At 42.6% G+C, this 17,376-nt stretch overlaps 1 protein-coding gene across 3 annotated transcripts in view; it reads right to left on the bottom strand.

Moving 5' to 3' along the window:
* The window catches only part of chd7 (chromodomain helicase DNA binding protein 7), a 78,742-nt gene that overhangs the window by 27,197 nt on the left and 34,169 nt on the right, over positions 1-17,376 (bottom strand). For all 3 annotated transcript variants that reach the window (XR_004898303.1, XM_036005186.1, XM_036005187.1), the window contains 10 exons: positions 16,416-16,879; positions 7,761-7,905; positions 6,701-6,829; positions 6,079-6,144; positions 4,857-4,912; positions 3,570-3,684; positions 3,133-3,216; positions 2,888-3,025; positions 1,416-1,537; positions 439-682 (listed from right to left, as the gene is read on the bottom strand). Coding sequence is in view for 2 of the 3 variants with exons in the window: in XM_036005186.1 (XP_035861079.1) it covers positions 439-682; positions 1,416-1,537; positions 2,888-3,025; positions 3,133-3,216; positions 3,570-3,684; positions 4,857-4,912; positions 6,079-6,144; positions 6,701-6,829; positions 7,761-7,905; positions 16,416-16,879 (1,563 nt within the window). In the remaining variant the exon portion in view is untranslated. The remainder of the gene's footprint in view (positions 1-438; positions 683-1,415; positions 1,538-2,887; positions 3,026-3,132; positions 3,217-3,569; positions 3,685-4,856; positions 4,913-6,078; positions 6,145-6,700; positions 6,830-7,760; positions 7,906-16,415; positions 16,880-17,376) is intronic.

Genomic DNA, 17,376 nt, shown 5'->3' with positions numbered 1-17,376 from the left:
TAATTACACTTATTTTAAATAGAAATATGTATAAAGAAAGCCTGGATAAGACTAAGTTGGCAAATTCTTGAAACACCTTAAAGAAATTTGAGATCAATACTGTTGATCAGGCTAAATCCAACCAGACAGCCCATCCAGCTATGCTCTTGTGGCACGGAGCTGATGACAGTTTCTAGTAGCCTTTTGACCTATGGCTTTGCAATCTTTTGTCATTCAAAACTGAATATTTTATGATTTATACAGTTACAGAGCAAACAAACCAACTACTCTTTTCAATAATTTTGTCAGCACAGATGTCCCCTTTTGCGTCTGAAACTGGATGGTGGTTAACCTCAAAGACAGTGTCAAAATAAATATTTGAGTATTTTTTAAAATAAAATTCCTCTCTTTTCTCTTCCTGGTAAACAAAAATGTAAAGCCCCGTCTCATCCCGTTTACCTGTGCGTCTCTGTAGTACATCTCGTAGGCCTGGATGGTCTTGCGGCTGGCCTGGCTTCCGTGGTAGACCACGGCGTTGAGCTCGGTCCAGGTCCTGAACTCTCTCTCCCAGTTGGGAATGGTGGAGAGTGGGGCGATGACCAGGAATGGCCCCTCAACACCCTTCAGGTAAACCTCATAGAGGAATGTAATGGACTGAATGGTCTTTCCTAGACCCATCTCATCAGCCAAGATACAGTTACGTCTGTGGTGGACAAATGACGTGGACAAAGTGAACGAGAGGCTAAAAACAGGAGGACTGCATAGGATCTGTATTTTATATTTGTATTTCTGTGTCACTAAACTGGAAAAGAACGCAATGCATGCCAGTTACCACAGACTACTCTCACTGCGGCCCTGATGTAAAATTCCATGACTTTTACATAAGTAGTCAATGTGCGCCCATGACCTAAACGATCTTTCCCCTTTGATTTATTAATGCTGCTTTTCCAAAGGGGTGAGGCAGTCTGTTTTCCACTCCAGCGATCTAACGCAAAAAACATGCAAGACATGTTGGAAAATGATCGGTCATACTCAGAGACTTGATTGAATTCCTTCAGTTCTTCCCAGACATGAAATACACCTCTGATACTTCATGAATTTCCAGAAAGTCCATAACTAGTATTCACCCTCAAACAGTAAGATTTGGGGCACATGAAGCACAAAGAATAATATTTACATGTCCTCAGACTTAAGTTCAACTACAATCTTCTCCAGTTGTGCTTACTGAATGAAGATGTTCGTCTGCAGACTCTAGTGATACTATCAGAGCACACATTTCATGCATGGATGGCACCAGTGGGAAAACTTGATCCACACTATGCTAGATGGCCACTTAATGTCCACTTAAGACTATTAAATAGGATGCCATCACATGTAGAGGCTGGCAGTAGCAATTAGGGAGTGATACTAACTAAATAAAGTGAATGGTGACTTACGAGTTGAACCAGTTGAAGGTCAGCCAGTTGAGGCCTTCTAGCTGGTATTCCCTGAGTGCGTTGCTGTTCCTGTATTCCCTGGAGCCCTCCAGCTTTTTCCAGTCGGCTGCAGGAGGCCGATCCTAGACGCACATAAAATTATTTATTAAACGTCATTGAGGCATATCAAATCATTGGTGTAAGGATGTCGCTTTTTGAAATACTGTAGATGGGTTTAAAGTGGGTTTTACTGCCCCACGTAGGGTTGAAATAGTCAATTAATTGATTGACGGAAATTATTCAGCAACTAAATGATAAATACGATTGATGAATGGGGCATGTTTCTATTACAAGACACTGTTCACTGCATTTCACAGTAAACAGGTAGACTTGTTCCAACCGGTACCTGAGGAAAAAAAATGCCTCCGATATAGCCTAAAATGCTTAATCTGGTAATATTTTACACTTGAAGTCCACCAGTAAAACGCTGATGTGCACAATATGCAAGGCTTCAGTATGGAGGGGTGGCACTAGTGTTGCCAATTTAAACACCAGCAATCTTATGAAGCTTTGAAGGCATCATACAAAAGAGCACTAGGTCCTTAAGAACAAACAGTAGGCAGTAGTTTAATAGATGGACACAGGGAGAGAAAGGAGTGATGAGGGAAAGACCACAGCCAGTCAGCTGCTTCTGTTCAGCATTAAACACACTGTTAGTGGTTTGGCCTGGCCACAAGAGCAGGACGTGTGTGTGTGTGTGTGTGTGTGTGTGTGTGTGTGTGTGTGTGTGTGTGTGTGTGTGTGTGTGTGTGTGTGTGTGTAAGACCACAAGAACGTGGCCCTGTGGAGAGCAGTTAAGGGAGCTGTAAATCTGGAGGAGGAAGGAGCAGGCAGCAGGCAGAAGGCCAACACACACAAACACACGCCTCCTGGGAGGAGGCTGGGACTAGGGATACCGAATCCACTGGTTAAGATTCTGCCGAATCTGAGACCGAATCCTAGGGACCTGTGACTGTCCTTCCTTTGCCGTACCTGAAGTTGCTGCATTTTGGCTGCTGTCTGTAGATTCCTTCATGCACAACTCATATTCTTTCGGATGTTTCATACACAAATGTTTTAACAGTGGTGATGTGTATTGTTTAGGGTCCTTGCCACCACGAGACAAATCGGCATTGCAAATTTAACACGTAGCTCGACATGAATCACCTTCTTTTGACTGACAGTACTGCCAAACAACACTTTTTATGCTCACGAGTTCCATTTTTACTTTCTCACAGCCTACTGCATTGAACGGTCCACCTACGTCAACACCTTCCCGTAATCAACAGCGGCATCATTACGTCGACCAGCGTAGTGTGCGTAGTAAAAATTCCCCGTTAAAAAGCCCAATATTCGTCCGAATCCGAAGCCTGGATTCGGTGCATCCCTGGCCGGGACCCATATAGCACCCAACGAGTATTCATGGACACACAAACACACACAGAGCTACTTGCCACTCTCTTAGTGTTGGGTGTGCGTGCTGCGATGTGTTCATAATCCTCTATCTTGGACTGGTCGATGTCGGCCTTCAGCTCCCAGGTGGAATCTTCATAAGCCAGACTGCACCATTTCACCAAATATAAGGTCACCGTCTGCACAAAAACACACGCAGAAAGAGGAGGGAGGTTTAGTGGATGTGTGGAGAGGGAGAGAAGAGAGGTTCAAACCCATGAAAGATGACAGGAAGAGATCAAAGCACCTCTCCGTTTTCATCTGTGCTCTCTGAAACGTCCAGGACACGGTCCACCTCCACATAGTCTGGGTTAAAAGGCTCATCGTCCATCTGGAGAGAAAGCAAGTGCAGTTTTACGGTTAGAAGCAGGGAGACGGTTTAATAACAGGTTGGCTTAAAGCATGTTTTTGGGGCGAGGCCAAATTTTTTCTTGTTCAGTGTAAAATGTGTTTTTAGCATTTTTGTCAAGTTCCTCATTAAAAAAGGTTTAATCTGTTGAACTACCTAGTGTAGTGATTTCTGGGGGTCTGATCAGTCACTGTACATTATTGTACAAGTGACACTTATTGTCTGTATAAAGCTATTATGATTTGATTTAAGAAGTAAGTAAGATATAAAGACGAAGGAGTGGAAACAAATAAGAAAAAAATCCAGATAATTGCAGTGTGGAGCGCAGGTCTTACCTCGGTTATGAAGCTGTTGAGTTGTTGCTTGGCCCTATACCTCTTGATCTTTTGGTGTATTCTCTTGTCCTTCTCCAGCTCCTCCAAGTCTGCCCAGCGACAGTGGAGGTACGAACTAAGACACAAGAGACACAAAGACACTAAGTGTCTCTCAAAACCAGAGAGTGCACGAGTGCTTGTTGCAAATATGAGACGCAACACTGGTGATCATGCTTTATTGGGGGGGAAATGTTGGTTAAACACTTATTTGCAAGTCGTGTGGTTAAATTTGTGCGTGCAGCTTAAATCTCCTTTGCATTTTTCTTTGCTGGCCAAACGGCAATTTGATTGTTGTCTGGATAGACACCAACCAGTTGAACCAATGACTGCTAAGACAAAGGATGGACAAAAACACCACATGTGCTAAGCAATATGATGCAGGATGCGACTGTAATACTACCACTTCTGTGTTACTGATGCAAGAGTAGATCTTTGGCACAAATAAACGAGTCACCTAATGGTAAAAGTAAGCGAATAAGGCTTTCAGGTTGAGTATACTGAGCTTTTCACACCTACGGCACCTTGGACAACTTGGTGTGTACAGCCTCTTTCACACATGCACTGCAAACCTGAAATTATCTAGACATTACCCGGCGGAGCTATATGTGAGAACACAAATGTCTGAATCAGTCGGCTCGAACATCAACAGCTCTTTACCCCGTCCTAATTAAAAAAAAAAAATTAAAAAAATCGGTGTAATTTCCGATAGAACCAAAGTGTGAGAATTTAACTCGATGGTGTTTTAAGCCCCCAACTTCTCCTTCCGGGCAGCGCTGCGACCGTTGAGTTCAAGGCACCTAACCATAACCATTGCCTAAAGACGTTAGGGGCTTAAAACACAGATAAACGATAATTTCCAGCGAGCGTGCGTATTGATGACGTTTTTTATGCTGCTCGCGCAAAACCGGAAGAAAACAAGCATCCGAGGATGAAGGAAAAAGCTGATTTACACCAAACTCAGACAAATTCAAGGAACAGCCAGCGACTCGGTTGTTCATGAACAAATTATGAACGGCTCCATGACGCAGTGTAATCGGCTTCATGTGCTATCTGGTGCATGATCTACCCAGCGCCACCGCTCCTCTAAATCAAACAGAGTATTTCCAGTATGTGAGAACACTTTGGACGCAAACAATCTCCTGAGTTCATATCTTAGAATGGCTTATGTGTGTTGAAAATCTAAAAAAGAGGAAGCCTTGCTGTGAAAGACAAAAGAGGTAGATGGGGGAAAAATAGCTTGTTACTCACAAGCCCTTGAACTTGACATAGAACTCCTCCACCTCCACTTCCTCCCCCGAATCCAGCTGAAAAGAAGAAGAAAAAAAAGAGTTAATAATATTAAATGTATAAATAATAAATGTAGCAACTGCATGGTGAAAGAGCAGAAGCGGCTTGTCATTGTTATATAACAGGTTTCACACTGACATGTCAATCAACACGGAATCTCACTCTGCTTGACATTTTCACACTGAGGGAAAGTATTGTGTCATTCATATCTTCTCAGCCATTTTGCTGAAGAAATACGAACAATCTCAGCAGTTTCTAGATTTTAAGCTAACTGCTACGAACTGCTCGGACTGCTGAAACTTTCAAGTCCTTAAGACCCACTTTTATTTGTTGGCTTTGAATTCAAGTTAAGTTTTGACATCTTGACCTTTTCTACTGTTAATTTCGTATTTGTTTGTTTGTGTATTCTACTCATTTTGTTTTTGAGCTTGTTAAGCATTTTGGTCAACTATGGTTGTTTTTAAATGTGCTTTATAAATAAAACTGAAGTAGAAAAAAAAAAGAATAAGAAAAATACATTTCAAAATATGTGCCTGACAAACGCAAAAGTGTTAACAGTAAAAGATGAAGCAGGTCTATGTTTTTCATACATGAAGTACTATGTGTGTGAAAGGGAAATACCAAAACAGTAGCTCTTCCAAGCGCAGCTGTCCACTTCCATTCACCATTATTACTGTAACACACACACACCCACCCTCCGCCATGCTACTACTACTGTAACGCCATGAATCATCAATCACACACACACTGCCTGAGGAAACGCTAGCTTGGCGTCTGGCGTAGCTAGCATTGTGGTTTTGGCTGTGTGCCAAGCCCGAGGTCAACTCTGAATGGAGCTGCGAGTGATTGTGTGTGCGTATGGGGGAGGACGAGGGCAGCTGGCTAGCAAAGGGAAGTTGGCTGGTGACTATATGTGCGTGCGCTGGCTCAGGAATGAGCTTTCTTTAGCAGAGCCGTCTAAAACAAAGACACACACACACACACACACACACACACACACACACAAGTCTCCGCTTACCAAGTGAATACACGCTGTCTGAGCTCTGTGTGTGTAATCTGTTTAGGCCAGCTGTGGAGCGGCGGCTAATCAGATGACGTAAACTATGACTCGGGCCAGTGTGTCCATGTCTCTGTGTATTGTATTAGTGTCCGTGGTGTGTTTGTGTGTCCCTGTGTATCTCACCGGTTTCTTGGTGGTGCGTTTGGCCATGATCTTCTCCACAATGGGCCCCTCAGCCTCGGCCACATCCTGGAAACACACAGAACTACTCAACAAACGTATTGGCGCTTCATCCAGCCTGTCGCATGTTTTAATATCACCAGCCTGATACAGCTGCTGATACAGAATCCCTCCCAAAAGCGTGAAACACACTGCCTTTATAATACCTTAAGCACAACAACAACAACAACAACAACTGACACTCACCGTTTCTTCGGGTAAAACTGAAGAAACATGGCCATCCTCGATTATCTACCATTCTTGTACATGCAACTACATTTCCTGATTAAAAAATAGTTTATATAGTTTTGCATTTTCATACAAGATTTTTGCCTAAATAAAAATACTAACTTAAACTGGCAATTTGTTTTTATTTAAAATCAGGGATTGTCTGATCAAAGATTGGTTCGACTAGATTAAATCTGACCAGACATTTGATGCCTGCTTTCGGTACTTGATCGTACTCGATAATGTGCATAGCTTTTTTTCTGTTTACATAATCACGTCATTCAACTTTACCATGTCTTAAGATTTTTACGGTCAGACTATGGCCATATACTCTTAACAAAACCAACCCAAGCTGTACCTGTTGGTGTGATGACGATGGAGACTTGGGTGTTGTTGAGTCGTCGCCACTGTCATCCACCTCCGAGATCCGAAACTCCAGATCCTCAGTGTACCTCTTCCTCTTCACCTGACGGCTAGAACGACGCTTCTGTTGGACAGAGGAACTGACTTCAGCTGTAGTTTTGTGACCTTCCAGAAATTCACAGCCCCTTTCCCTTTATTAATCATTAAAAATGTTCACTAATCTAGTCCATCTCCAAAAAGGGAGTTGTGTGAATGTGTTTGACACTCAAACACATTATACTATATTACTAAAATAAACTAAATAAAATCAGAGATGGATGACACTACAGGGCTGTGTATGCTTATCATTCACCAGGCTGTCCTCTTCCAAGAAACAGACTTCATTTTTATTATTTATTATTCTGTTCCATATGGTCCAAAGTGTTATACATATATTCGCTTCACCCAATTAGTTGGCTCAAAATGGCCTCCAATAATGAGATTGTGTAAAGAACTACTGTAATGAACAGGCTAAAGAGGCCATACTGCTGCAAGGTGCTTTCCTATTTGAATGAGAGCCACAGCTCTTTATGCAGCTTATAGACAGATGCTACTCTGTTTACATGGCCCACATAATTACATTTGCACATAAAAAATTGATCTGTTTAAGGAGGGATACAGTGGAGTTCTGTTTGTTCCCCCAAAGAGCACCTCACATACAAAACAGGGAAAAAAAGATGTTGAAATACAAAACATGTATGCAGCAGCTGAAAAGTTGCTGATAGTGCATCATGTGAACTTGGCAGTGGGGCCTGTCTCCTTGGTCTGTCAACAAGACTGGTTTACAACGCAAACAGTAGATGCCTACTAGCTCAGCGCGTTCTCTCTCTACAGGCTGTGACACTGAGGGATGTGCAAAGGTTTTATGGCCTTCTGCTTTTTTTTGCAGGGCTTCCAGAAACTCTGCTGCAACACAGTATTAGCAATGACTTTGAAGATTTCGTGGAGTTCTTTTGGATGCCTGGAAAGTTGAGACAAGCTTCAAAACCACTGCTTTCCTCGTATGAATCTCGTACCTGTACACCGTCATCATCATCATCTTCAGGAGGTGAGGGGGGCGGAGACTTCGCCTCCACATCTGCGTTGACTGACGTCTCTCTCTTCCTCTTGGAATCCTTCTTAGCAGCGCTTGCCCCGCCCTCAGACTCGACCTTCTTACTGCTGTAGGAAGAGAGAACATTTTTTTATATTCACTAAAGAAAAAAAAAAAAGGTGTTACCTCTTTTACAGTTTACCAACTACAAGGCATTCACGTGTGTGTGTGTGTGTGTGTGTGTGTGTGTTTGTGTGTGTGTGTGTGTGTGTGTGTGTGTGTCCCAGGGCAGTCGCCATGTTTGATTTACCCATTTAGAAATCATTAGTGTGCCTCAGGCTCTGGCACACAGGGGGTTAATATGATGAAAGACTGCGAGGAGGCGGAGGGAGCAAGATAGAGAGATACAGGCACAGAGAGGAAGAGAAAGGGGGGCCCAGAGAGACACACAGGGGAGGGAGTGAGAGTGTGAGAGAGAGAGACAGGCAGGCAGACAGAGAGAGAGACAGGAGAGAGAGAGAGGCCCCAGAAAGAGGAGGGGGAGGCGTTGAAAGGCCCCCGGGCTTCCTCTAATCTCTGGCATGGAAAGCAAGAGGAGCTGGCTCCATCTGCAAGTGTGTGTGCATACACACACCACAGAGGAAGGCCAGAGGACACACAGCTCTCCTCTTCTGTCTCTCACACAGTCTAGCAGTAATCCGTTACTTTACTGCCATTACCACTATAAGACATAATATTGTGAAGGCAGTTCACAAAACAAAATACTGATTTTCAAATACCAACATACGCTTTTATAATTAAGCCAACATTTTAGTTGAGACTCTAAAGTATTCTATTGCATCCAAATCCAGTATGGAATCTACTTATTGAATCTGAATCCCTTCAAATCCACGTATTAAATCTAGGTTTGAACATTTTCCAGTAACTAAACCTGTAGGTACAATCGAAAAATTACAGCAGCAGAAAAAAATGCTTATCCAATACATGTTAAACTAAGTTATACGCATTTTTTTTTGCTGCTTCTTGCTCCAAATACCGATGAACCCAATTCACAACTATTAAGTTGATAAACATAAAATACTGTTTGAGGAAGTTTAACTAAGAGATTATGACTCTAGGCCTCAGTTGAAGTTATGGGAAGCCCCAGGTTATGCTTTACATATTCTTTGCAGCGATGAGAGTGGCTTTACATTAGAGTGGCCTTTGTTTTACTGGCAAAATGATTGTTTAGCTGCTTGCAGGCAGCACATTAACCAGAACACAGTTCAGTTTTGTTATGGCCTTTGGTTACCTATGACTTGTGGGATTAACACTGATTAGCTACAGCTGTAAACTGCCACCGGAGATGTCACTTCAACAGGCCAAAATGATGGTCATTATGGGCTAAAAGAATAAGAAGCCTGTCACCTAAATGTTTTATACACTGTCCTTTGCTAATAGAAAGAGAGCGAGGAGAGATGAGGTTTCATAACAGATTTGTTAGCATTGGAGCTTTGTGAATACAGGTATTTTGAAAACCTGGAACCGGATCCACAACGGAACGGGCTATCCCAACCCAACTGTTCAGTTAATAAATTGTTGATTTCTTAAAATACCGACATACAGTTACCTGTATACATTTAGGCCATAAGGACACAATCATTTGCTCTACCAGCTTAGTTTTAATGAATGTACAGAATGTACGACAGTTGTGTGTGCTGTGTCTTTCGTAGTCTGAGCCTGTGTGTTGCCTTTTCTCCCTTTGCAGTACTGTATGACCCGATGTCTCTCTACTACTCTATGCCTATGTCGCTCTCCCTCTCTCCTGCACTGTGCCTCTCTCCCTCCTTCCCTCTCTCTATGTCTCTCTCTCCCCCTCTGTCCCTGGGGCCCTTCTCCTTTCATCCTCACGCCAAAAGCAATCACCATCTCCGTGGTAACGGCTGGTCATGTGACCTGCACCTGTTCCTCTGGCTGGTCGCCACACGCTGGAGCCATCTGGCCACACACACACACACACACACACACACACACACACACACACACACGCGCGCTTCTCCACTTGGCTGCCTTCTCCCCTCTCTTCCTCCTAGCATCTTCGTGGCCTCACTTCTCTCCTCAATCTCTTTATCACCTCCCCAACTCTCTGCTCAGTCCATCTCTTTAGTTCTCTTCTGCTGCTGCTGCTGCTTTAACTCTAAAACTCTACACTTAAGCAATCTTTCCTTTTAATTTTTCTATTTAGTTTAGCTGTCTGGAAATGCTTTGCTTGTTTTAATTAATCAACTTGTACCACGATAAAACTCAAAACAAAGTTCACCGCCTCACATCAAAAAACTGTTTTGCTGTAAAGACACTTATTCTGTGTAGCAGCATCACACTGTTCTATTTATTCTGACAAAAGCAGCAAATATATCCATATTTTGCCACACGTGGGTGTTTAGAACACACCGAGAACATGGATGGACAGTGGAAAAGTTTACTTATCCTGCAGAACGGTTAAAGTGGGCTTTCTTTTCTGCTAAGCACACAACTTAACCGTTTTGGTTTACTCTCAGCTCTTATAGTGTTGTTTATAAATGCACAAGGCAGCTGTTTTCAGCGAAAAAGCTCTAACGACCCACTGTACACCAACTGTGTCTGTCTGCCATTTGGTGCTAAGCAGGTAGAAACTAGCTGGTGAATGTAGTGGACCATTTAGCAGAGCCAGATATTTCCCTTAGGAATTGGTAGAGACCTTAGTCAGAGCTATAAGAATGTATATTGGACTTGCATTAATCAGTTGGACAGAAACATGACTGCAAATGAATGCTAATGTTGCCTCATAACGGCTGAATGTGTAATTAAGCAACCTTCTGTTAGCAAGTACACCATATCAAATTAAAAGATAATACGTAAATGACATACACATACTATATTTCAGTTTTTGCCCTTACTTCGAAATAGACAATTTTCTGACTAAGCCGTTCACATGGCTAATGAAAATGAATATTCCACTAATATTCCCATTTACATGCAGCCGTGCAAAATAGATTTTTTTCCACCGTTTCCAAGTTTTCCACCGGTTACGGATTGGTTTGACCATGCAAACATAGCCTCCGTTTTTCATTCCTTCAACCACCTTCTTGTAAAGGTCAGCGCTGCGATATTTGTGCATATCCAGAAACCTGTTACTATCAAAGTCTTTCGTAAATGTTTAAAAAGTAGGTGTGCTTCTCCTTCCGACCACAAATGTGGTCTTTTCTTTGGGGCATGCATCTCTACCGCAGCCCTGGAAACTTTTGGCTGGTTGGTTTGTGTAAAACAACCATAGCAGTGCACAGAGCTGACCGTGAACCTTTAACCGGCAAGAAGCCGTAGCTGTCACAAACTGGGGTAAAAACCATGTTTGAGACACATATTCTAAATGCGCTGTATACATGTCAAAAGAATGCTTCTAAAACCTGAATAATCCCAGCACATCCCAGATGTCTTAATCTGAAAATGCTATATTTGTAAAAAGGTCTTATTCGGAATATCCAAACCGAATATGCTGTTTACAAACCCAAATCAAATCCGGAATACTGTCATATTCCGAATAGTGGAATATTAGTGTGCGCATGTAAACAAACACATTGCGTTGTGTTCATAACTTGTTTCCACTGCCCCCAAGTGGCCAAAAAGTCTGTTTTTTGCAAGTTTAAAATAAATGTAGGTTTTTATTCGATGGATGGATTTCAATTGTGTCTGAAAATAGTTGAGAGGCTATTAACTCAGAATATCTGATTAGCTAATTGGATCTTCTTTACATTCATCATTAGACAGCTATATATAAGGCTAGTCCTGTCCAGGTGTACACCCCCCGTCCTCAATGTCTCTCATTCACTCTGCTTTATACTCATGGGCTTAAAGCCTGGCAGTCACACATGCTGGCCAGCTGTGGTGTGTGTGAGTGTGTGAGAGTGTGAGTGTGAGTGTGAGTGTGTGTGTGAGAGTGTGTATGAGAGTGTGTGTATGAGAGTGTGTGTATGAGAGTGTGTGAGTGTGAGTGTGTGTGAGAGTGAGTGAGAGAGAGAGGAGTTTAGATGCTCCTTTCAAAAGTAAAATATGGGAAAAGAAAAAAGTAGTGAAGAGAAAGAAAAAAAAACAAAAACAGGAGGGGTGGAGTGTAAGGGACACCTGCTGCCGTGATGAGTCATACTACTGAAACCCCATGCACACACACTCGACCTACGGCAACAAAAACCAACACCCATGGCCAGAAGGCAACACACACACACACACACACACACACACACACACAAAAAGTGCTGTATTTGCACACGTCTGCAGACACGCAGAAAGCAAGGTGCCTGTATGCATGTCTGACTTGTTTGTGTGTACAAATCACCCCTACACACACACACACACACACACACTGAGGGAAGGGTGTGGCAGCTGAGAGCTAGGTTATTTATAGATGTACTTCCTCTGAGAGAGGTAGACAGAGGGAGCGCTAGTGAAAGAGAGCGAAGGAAAAAAGGGATGAGAGAGAAAGCAAGGTCAAAGAAGAGGAGTGAGCTGACTGGACTAGTAAAGCACATGATTCCCTCCGTATCGCTCACATATGCACACATACACACCTTGCTAGACAGCTTATGCTAATCGTGCTGAAAGCATCTGAGGTTTCCATTTATTGTCTCTTCATTAAGTTCAAGTCCGCCTGCACAAACTATTGTCGCCATTGATGATATGGCATAATTTAACCCGTCAAAACTTCCTTCTGCCTTTCACACAGCCTGTTCAAGGCGGGAATGTTGCGCCGTTATTCCGCCTTATCGTTCTGTGTGAAAGGTACGGAATTGGTTGGGACAGAGTTGCCGTTAAGCCGACAGCCGAATTAGTAACAGAGCTGAAACAACATCTGTGTAAAAGGGACAGCCGGCATCTCGCACGCAAAAGTCCAGTCACAGTCTCCAGACAGGAATCCACACATAAGCTTAGAAGAAATCATAAAATACACTACTTTGTAACTTCAAATATTTCCTCAATCATCAAAATCAGTGCCAACACAAACTGCTAGTACCTAAGCAGCATGACTTCTCAAAGCGCAGATTTATCAGCCCAAAAAAAACCAAAAAAAAACAGCACAGCCGAGTCCATGGCAACATTATTCTTTGCGTTTACGTCACCGAAAGCATGATGGAACCATGGTGGCAAAATCTCTTAAAATATTTATCCAAAATGTAAATCAAATAAGGAAAAACAACATGAGTGACAAATCATGAAAATGCTTTTGTTGCCTTTGATTTTATGATAGTACTAGTACTAGATAGCATAGAAAGTCCTGTCAATATGCCTGAAAGCTGACCCATTCCTCTATCCATTCATGTACAGATATTTGTGGTGTTGAAATCCTGTGGACATGTAGGCAAAGAAATCCAACAATTTCCAATTGTGTTTTCATCAGTTATTATAATAACTGTCCCAGAAAACACGTTTTACTACAGAGCTGCAACTTGATGGGACCCTAACATATTCCGAAAATGCAAAGCTAATATGACTTGACAATGCCACAGACCTCTATAAAAAAAAAAAAAAAAAAAGGAAGTGAAACCTTGAAAACAGCCTGTGCTCAAATGGTTAACAGTACAGCCAGATAGAGAGATAGATACTTTATTGATCCCAAGGGGAAATTTTAGATCCCAGTAGCTTAAAGACATCACACACAACACACACATACATCATAAACAGGATGATAAAATAACAAATCCACATGAATAATATGGACAATAATAAAAAAAAAAGATACTAAATAAAAAGTAAGTAAGTTAATGCTTCAGCCTGTTTTGTAGTGTTCATACATAGATGCAAATACACTGAGCAGAAAGAAAACATGCAGTAGCGTGGTATGGGCCACATGGAAAACTCTGAGCTTTAGGGCTTATTTCTCTACCCACTAGTGGAAATCTCACACAAATCCCCGCAAAACGCAATTGAACATATTACATGCTAATGGCCTCTCTACACCAAGAGAGAAGTTTTTTAAAGTTCACTTTAGAGCTTTACAGCTTTTAAAATCAAGCATGTATTCTAATAAGTCAGACAAGTAAACAATAAGTTTAAAAAAAAAGTATTCTTAAGAAGAAAAACTACTTAAAATCAAGGCAACCGCGAATTGCATTAAGAAATTATAAAGCCTTGAAATGATTTAATGTATAACATCATAAAGATCTACAGACAGACATACTGTATGACTGCTCTATGGGGAATGAACCATGACTAATCAAGAGCTTGAACTTCAAGAGAGCCACACTAAACTTCATTTAAAAATATGGAAACTTATGTGCAAAAGACAACATGGGACAACTCAATCCTCCACCCTTGGCATTATTCAGAGAGACAGACAGAAAGGAAGAGGGAAGATGGGGAGGGCTGTGGAGAGGAGAAGATGAAAGGATACACTCCTCTTCAGCAGGAAGAGGTAGGATTGGAGGGAGGAGAAAGGAGAAGAAAGAATAAAAGAGAAGATACTTGGGTGATTGCAGCGGTCCACCATTTTAGAGTAGCAGTGAATGGCCGGCAGCCATTATTATGCTAAATTAACCTGGGAGCTCCAGGCCGCCACTCAAGATGGAGGAAAGGCTGACAACAGATAAGAGCTAGTTTACCAACACACACACACACTCGCATAAAAAGGGGCAAAGAATGTACTCCCCCACCCCCACATTTCCTCCACACACACGGCTGTGGAGTGGTCAGCAGAATGGCCTTCATTATCATTAGACGCCATTTTCTGCCACAAAGATTACCAACTACCCCTCCCCCAACACACACACACAAAACGCCTGCCCCCTCACCGCTTCACATGCACTCACTCCAGGTCCCCCCATTCCCCGCCTCCGACTCTTTTCCAGTGGGACGGACACACACACACACACACACCCACCCCCCAGCACTGACCCCTGCCTGCTGCTTTGGCCGACCCTCTTCCTCAGGATAAAAAGGGGCAAGAGAGAGAGAGGCCGAGAGAGAGGCCGAGAGAGAGAGAGAGAGAGAGAGAGAGAGAGAGAGGCCGAGAGAGAGAGGCCGAGAGAGAGAGAGAGAGGCCGAGAGAGAGAGAGAGAGAGAGAGAGAGAGAGAGAGAGAGAGAGAGAGAGAGAGAGAGAGAGAGAGAGAGAGAGAGCGAGAGAGAGATGGGGGCTGCCTGACACATTCCTCAGTCCGATCAAGTTTCCATCTTCTCAATGAAAACACATCTGACTCTCATACACAAATGCTCTCAACTCTCTTTGCCTCTTCCCATCTCTCTTTCTGATAGTTGGCAAGGGATGTGGAAGGTGAAAAAGCATTCACATCAGGAGATCGCACATTACAAGTTAAGAAAAGAGACAAGTGTTGCCCAAAAAAAAAAAAGACAAAAGATGGAGAAAAAAAGAAAAGTGATAAAGCCAGAGAGGAAGAGTGAGAGAAGGGAGTGATAAGACCTGAGAGCTTTGTGTAAACGAAGTGAACCAAAGCTGATATCAACAAACACTGGTAAGTGCTAGCTAACCTATATGACCAGGACGTTTAAATTAACGGATGACGCTCCTGGTAGAGCCTAGATCGCACCCAAAAGACGTGTCGACGTCAAAACACAGGCATACTGCGCAGGCGTTAACAGTTGTGCTTCAACGCAATTCAGACAAAAAGCCCTACCCACTAAAGCGAAACTATGTAACTTTTAAAAGAATAAATAATGTCTTCCCCATTTTGGCATTTGTCATTTTCCACTTGGCTGCCGTTTACTAAAAGTTACATAGTCTCACTTTATAGAGAAAAAGTAATGCACATATACATTAGGCGCCATCTGCAGAAACTAACAGAAAACTGTAGGTATAAAATGTCACAGTACAGGACACACTCTGGGTAGTAAGTGCATGCAAAAAGCCCTTGGCAGCAAAGATAACCAAAACTAAATAAGAAAAAAAACTGAGGAACTAACCTTTAAAGAAACAGGTTCTTTTACAATAGCTATAAAAAGTTCTTCAGATATCTTTGTACAACTTCACAGCAAAAATGATACAGAATTGCAAAAGCAGCCATTGTTCCTTCCAGAAACAAGCTACAAATGTAATGTTTGAGTTGATAATTAATTTAAATAATTATGTATGATAGTGTTCTCTCTTTTTTAAGAAAACATTTCCAGGGGGTTAACCGAAAAGGTGCTGACTGAAGGTGAATAATGCTACCTTCCACCTGACCGGCAAAACTAATCTGAGTGTAGTTTTAACCCTGTTGATCAGAATCTATAGAAGTCCATGCTTCACTAAACCCTGTGATCACACACAGTCTGTGGCAGTCGGGTGCTTCACAGCTCAGAGGTTGTGACCCCTTCAGTTCCCCCTGGTTGGTCACATGAGTGATGGAGGAGAAGAGAGAGAGAGAGAGAGAGAGAGAGAGAGAGAGAGAGAGAGAGAGAGAGAGAGAGAGAGAGAGAGAGAGAGAGTGCGAGAGAGTGCGAGAGAGTGCGAGAGAGTGCGAGAGAGTGCGAGAGAGTGCGAGAGTGTGAGTGTGTGTGTGAGTGAGTGGTATATAGTAAGCGTATACCGCTGGCATACACTGGTTTTGACCAGTGCTGCCTGCCTCTTGTTTGAATCATTTCAGTACTTCATAAACAACTCAACACAAACAATGACTACTGTAATGCTGGTCTTACCTGGTTTTCTTGGGGGTCTTGGTCTTGGGCGTGGAGCTCTTGGGTTTCTTCTCCTTGGGCTCCTTGGGCTCTTTGGGAGTCTTGGGTGTTTTGGGCGTCTTCGGGGTCTTGGGCTCTTTGGGCTCCTTGCCCTCTGCCTTCTCCTTTGGTTTCTTTTTCCGCTTTTTCTTCCCCTCCACCAGTGGTGAACTTCCCTCTACAATTCCTGTGCCAGTAACCTGTTCACCTGCATCACTTCCGGTTTCGGGAAATTCAGACGTTATGTCTTCTCTTGCTGCCTTCTTCCCTCCCTCTTCTTCCTCTCCGTCCACTACTTTTGCTTTCTTCTTCCTTTTCTTTTTTGGCTTGGTCTCCTGGTCGCTGGGCTGCTCTTTGCTGATAGGCTGGCCGGGGGCACCGGCACCAACTGTCGGCCTGTCAGGAACCATCATTGAGGCATCGCTTGACGGGTCGGTGGGGGAATGCTGGAAGGTGGGGCAGAAAGGTAGCCGTTAATTTGAGTTTTTCAGAAACTTCAAATTATGCTTAAAAACGTATTACTTTTATGAAACTAATGATTATTTTCATTATCATTTACCTGGCAATTAGTTTTATCTATAAAATGTCAGAAATGTCTTGTTTTGTCCAAACAAGAGTCAAAAATCTAAAGATATTGAGTTTACCGCCTTAGAAAAAACAAAAAACCACAAATATGCAAATGGAATGGCATTTTGCTGAAAAGAAAATGAGTCAATAATCAAACTTATTTATTAATTTTCTGTTGACTAATCAATTTATCGTTTCAGCTCTCAACTAACCCAAACATGGATCTGTCTGAGCACATGTGCAACGAAATGTTCTGCTAATGTTTTTCCATCAACACTTGCCATGCCAGCCTTTCAAGTCAATACAGCTATATTTTCCGCAGGGTGGGGGTTGAATATTTCAGTAATGGTGGAATACAGAGCAGAGGGGGTAAGAG

This window comes from Sander lucioperca, chromosome 9 (genome assembly GCF_008315115.2).
Source record: "Sander lucioperca isolate FBNREF2018 chromosome 9, SLUC_FBN_1.2, whole genome shotgun sequence".
NCBI lineage: Eukaryota > Metazoa > Chordata > Actinopteri > Perciformes > Percidae > Sander > Sander lucioperca.
The sequence above is the reverse complement of the archived record's forward strand: the minus strand, read 5'-3'. Positions and strand labels throughout refer to the sequence as shown.